A 5,232-nucleotide genomic window follows, 5' to 3' on the forward strand; every position below is an offset into this window, starting at 1 on the left:
TGGGGACCGGAGCCTGTGCTACTAGGAAGGCCGAGTGCCCTCCTCCAGCTGGCACTATGCAGCTCTCTCTTGCCCTGTGTCTCATCTGCCTGCTGGTGCATGCAGCCTTCCGCGTGGTGGAGGGCCAGGGGTGGCAGGCCTTCAAGAATGATGCCACAGAAATCATCCCTGAGCCTGGGCAATGAACCGCGCGGCCCTTTGAGACCAAAGGTATGTGACGCAGGAGAGTATTTTTAGCATAAGGGTCCTGGGAAGGTTCTCTTTGGACCAAAGGTATGTGACGCAGGAGAGTATTTTTAGCATAAGGGTCCTGGGAAGGTTCTCTTTGGGACTGTTACCAGCACCAGTGGACGGACAACTTTGCCAGGAGGCCAGGGAAAGATGGCATGTCAGCTGTATCCTTGGAACTCAAGTGCGAGGGCGTGGGGCTGACAGGGTCCTGGGAGTGAAAGCCCAGAGCAGGAAGGAGGCCGCGGTGGTGAGTGCAGCACTGGGACAGGCTCAGGGGCTCAGAAAGGAGATTTCAAAGAATCCCCTCCTGCGAAGAGAGGAGTAGGGTCCAACTGCTGACACCACTGGGGAGGGGATAAGGCAATGGAGCTTCGTGTCTGTGAGCACCCGCTAGATGCAGACTCTACATGGACTATGCCCGGAGCGTACCCCGGGGAACTCCCAAGGTCCTCCTCCCAAGGAGGCTTCAGAGATGAAGTGGCTTGTTAAGCCAGCTGAGATTTGAAGCCAGTTTGATCCAATTACAAGACAGCCCTGGCAGGGGACTGCGTGGGGGATGTCAGAGGCCAAAAGTCACAGCACATCCTGGCAAAGCAGTGAGAAAGGGACGCCAGAGAGGCACCCCTTCAGCCCTACCACCCATGATCTACCCCTTGAAGGAATGGGCGATGCAGCTACCTGGGTGGGGGCCCTGGAGGGGAAGCAGCATCCTTGAGGCCGGGCGTGGACACAGGTGGCACGCTCTGTCCTGAGTCCCCACCCTAGACCCAGCCTTGCCTCCTTCCTGGGAGGGAGCCTGACCCTAGTGGAAGGCCAGAGACCCCACCTGGGTCCCTTGCTGGGTCTGCACAGAGAAGCCTGCAGGGCAGCGTGTGCAGCTGGCTCTGCAGCTGGCAGGAATGGCTGGGGGCGGGGGCCGGAATGGTGCTTCAGAGGAAGGCCCTCTGGCCACAGTCCAGGTGGGAGAGGAGTCCACGGCCCGGCCCTGGGATCCCATCCTTCCCCACCTCCCAACCAGCCGGGAATGGGGGCTCTGCAGAGGGTATCCCAGAGGAGCCATGCCTCTCCCCTGCTCCTGCCCAGGGAAGATCAAGGAAACTCAAGAGATGGGCTTTAAGGAACCTAAGATGTCCACCTCTCTGGGTTCCCATGAAAGCCACAGGCACAGAGGAAGCCACGTGCTCCAGAGTCACCCTGTGCAGAGGAAGCACCTGACCTAGGGGTACTATTCTGGGAAAGCCCCAAGCCTCCCTCCCTGGGCAAACAGGCCGCCCCCACACACCACCCCTGCGGGCCTAGGAGCAGGGGCAAGGGTGCCAAAGCAGACCAGAAACCAAAAGGCCAGCCAGGGGAGGAAGGCAACCCCACATCCCCCGCTGCCGCGCTTGTTCTCCAAGGTAGGGGCGTGGGGGGCTGGCCTTCTCTGTCTCCTCTCTGGTTTTGGTCATAGGACTATTTTTCATCCCTTTGTGTCACACTGAAACTGTCCCTATGAGACCCTTGGAGATGGACAGGTGCTCACATGAGGACCAGCTGTTTAAAAAAGCTCCTACCAGTCTAAGTCCATAGTAGGAGACATGATCAAGGTGTCTTCAGGCATCAAGCCAGACCTTAGAGCCCAGTCTTCCCCCACCCAGGGAGCAGGTCTATGCCGCTACTGGGTGTCCACAGAACAGCACAGAAGAAGAGATGTGCCCAGCGCAGTGCCTGGTACACACCAGGTACTTAATAAATGTTTGTGGCAACTGAAGCTTTAGGTTTTCAGTCAGATCTCAGCCCCCTGACAGGGAAGAAACAGTAGTAAAAGTAGTAAAAGGCAGCCCTTTGGCCCCCCTCACCCCTCTGCCCAACATCCCACGGTGCCCAGGCACACAACTTCCACTTTGCGAGAGCCTGGAGGTGCAGGGGCCTCAGAGGCGCAGTCAGGAGACCAGCTCTGCCTTTCCGGAAAGAGCTTTTCCTTCTCTGGGCCTCAGTGATAATGAGGGGGTTGGAGGTGCTGCCATCGGCTCCTTTCAAGTCTAAGGGCTTCAGTCTCCTCTCCACCTTTCCTTCCATCCCTCTCCTCCTCAGTAGCTGCTCTGATTTATTACCATCAATTAACCCCTACTCCTTTCTCCATCCCCTCTGCACCCTGTCACCCCTCCCAACCTGCTAGAAAAGGAATTTGGGAGAAGTCAGAGCCATTCAGAAGGTGTGGCTAATAACTACCCTGCTGAGGCCAGGGGCCCTGTGGGACAGATGTGACTTAAGTCTGGTGAAGAGGGCCTCCTTGGACAGGAATAATAACTGTAATAGCACCAACACTTCCAGCTCTTACTATGTTCCAGGCAGCGTCCCCTGAATTATATATGTAAAGGATTGGCTCACTGAATCTTCAAGACAACCCATTTTACAGATAGGAAGCACACAGAGGTTAAGCAACTTGTCCAAGGTCACACAGTCATGGAACTGATATTCGAACTGAAGCAGTCACTTGGCTCCAAAGTTTTAGGGCGAGAGGGTGGACCAGTGATTTTTCCACCAGCTCCAGAATATCTGGGCCCTTCCCATAATAGACCTCCAGGGGCAAAAGCGTCTGGGGAGAGGCAGGTTTGGAAATGGCGGGCAGGGGTGGTTTGGGGGGAGCCGGGCCGGGTGGCCGCCCTCACGCGCGCTTCTCTCCGCAGACGCCTCCGAGTACAGCTGCCGGGAGCTGCACTTCACCCGCTACGTGACCGATGGGCCGTGCCGCAGCGCCAAGCCGGTCACCGAGCTGGTGTGCTCGGGCCAGTGCGGCCCGGCGCGCCTGCTGCCCAACGCCATCGGCCGCGGCAAGTGGTGGCGCCCAAGCGGGCCCGACTTCCGCTGCATCCCCGACCGCTACCGCGCGCAGCGGGTGCAGCTGTTGTGTCCTGGCGGCGCGGCGCCGCGCGCGCGCAAGGTGCGCCTGGTGGCCTCGTGCAAGTGCAAGCGCCTCACTCGCTTCCACAACCAGTCCGAGCTCAAGGACTTCGGGCCCGAGGCCGCGCGGCCGCAAACGGGCCGGAAGCTGCGGCCCCGCGCCCGGGGCACCAAAGCCAGCCGGGCCGAGCTGGAGAACGCCTATTAGAGCTGGCCCGCCGCCTCGCAGGCGGCCCCCAACCCAGGCGCCCCAGGTTTCCGCCCCCTGCACGCGGTTTGATCGGTTGGGTTTCATTTTTAATAACTGCAACCCGGGGCCGGGGCGGGGTGCTGAGACCTTCCTGGCTGCAGGCCTTGTGGATCCCGGTCAGCAACCATCCCACCTCCTGCCTGCGCCGAGGGGGTCCCGGGGGCAGGGGAGGGCGCTGAGAGTCACAGACACTGAGCCACGCAGCCCCGCCCCGCCGGGGCCGCCTACTTTTGATGGTCCCACTTGAGAGGAGGCAGAAAAGGAAGCATTTCATTGCCCTGGAGTTTTAAGGGAGCAGTGGAGGGAAGCCCAGGAACTGCTTAAGAGAGTTCGATAGGATTCCCCCTCCCCCACCTCTCTGCCAGGCAAAAAAGCCTTGGGTGCCTTGTTGTGCCCAGAACACAAGACTGGGTCCCTAGATGGGGTTTCTAGTCCTGCCCCTGCCCCCAGGGTGCCAGGTGATCTCGGATATTACGCTCTTGTCTTCCTGGACTTCGAATTCCTCTTTGTAAAATGGAAGTGGGGGTGGGATAAGCATCTGGAGCGATCTGCTGTCACATGATTCCATGGACTCGGGTGCCCTTTGAATGGGCAGAGGAGAGAGAGTTTGGATTGAATCATTGATGGGGTCGCTTCCAGAATTCGGAGTTGTAATCCTCTGATCTGACAGCCAAAGATGAAAAAAGGAAAAGAGTCTATTTATGGCTGACAGACTCGTGGGAGAAGCTGTGGTGTGTCCCAGCCTGGGATCCCAGATGTTTCGCTACCTCCACTTTCCATCAAAAAAGGACACAGAAACAGCACCATCCTTTGCAATAGAGAGGAAGGTCCCAAGGGTGGCAGGAGGCACAGAGATTACTCTCTGTACTCAAAGAGCACCACGCACCCCCGCCCCCAACCCGCACCCATCATGGCCAAATTTTAAGGTCACCTTCTGTAGAGAAGCCCAAGGTCACAGCACACTGGGCTTGTGGGCCCAAGGGAGCAGCCACCACCGGTTCAAAGACCAGAGGGTCCCTTTCAAGACCCTCGTCCTGCCTACCACTCAAGGACACATTTCTGTTTGGAAAAGAGCTTCTTACTGCTGTTACGTGTGATGGCATAGCTTACATTAAAATAATATTATTGGGGAAAAACTTACAAGTGCTGTATATATGCTGAGAAACCGCAAAGCTTAATAGCTGCCATCCAAAAATCTTTTGGAAAATCATTTCCAGGCGCCACTTACTTTCTATGCAGTTTTTAATTGCTTAAAAAAATTTTTTTTTTTTTAAACGGAAGCACATGCCATGTGAAAGCCTGCCCAGCTGGTTGTTTTTGCAATCTTTTCAAGTGGAATTTGTCCACAAGAATGAAAGTAGCAGTTTTTGTTTTTTTTCTAAAGAGTTAAGTTACATATTTATTTTCTCACTTAAGTTATTTATGCAAAAATTTTTCTTGTAGAGAATGACAACGTTAATATTGCTTTATGAAATACCAGTCTGTTCTTTCAGAATCCAGAAGCATTGTTAATAAAGACAACCAATTGTTGCGGAGAGGATGTGGTCTTGTTTTGTCAACCACATGTGGTCATTTCTGTCAACGTTAACATTCTTCTCTTGGTCACTAGAGCTCAAACCTGGGAGGCACCTTTGACAGTGTTATGGTGGCCCTTGTGGCAATTACATCCTTCCTTTGAAAGGTCATGTTCATCCCTTCCTTTCCAAACCTAGACTTCATCTCTTCACCTCGACCATTGTATTAACCTCAGCCTAGTCTCCCTTCTGCACAGCCTGGCCCCCACACTGTCTTCCAAAAACACTGTTCTCCTCATGTCATACCTCTGTTCAAAAACTCCTCGGGACTTCCCCGGTGGTCCAGTGGTTAAG

General features: G+C 55.4%; 1 protein-coding gene across 1 annotated transcript; it reads left to right on the top strand.

Annotated features, from left to right (window-relative positions):
• On the top strand, positions 1-4,896 carry SOST (sclerostin). Its single transcript, XM_086357503.1, is given in 2 exon segments — positions 1-210; positions 2,901-4,896. Coding segments are annotated over 2 exon segments (576 nt in total). The 5' UTR covers positions 1-56; the 3' UTR covers positions 3,323-4,896.
• The last annotated feature ends 336 nt before the right edge of the window (positions 4,897-5,232 follow it).

This window comes from Bos grunniens, chromosome 19, assembly GCF_055505025.1.
Source record: "Bos grunniens cultivar Pamir isolate PY7600 chromosome 19, Bosgru_T2T1.0, whole genome shotgun sequence".
NCBI classification, from domain to species: domain Eukaryota; kingdom Metazoa; phylum Chordata; class Mammalia; order Artiodactyla; family Bovidae; genus Bos; species Bos grunniens.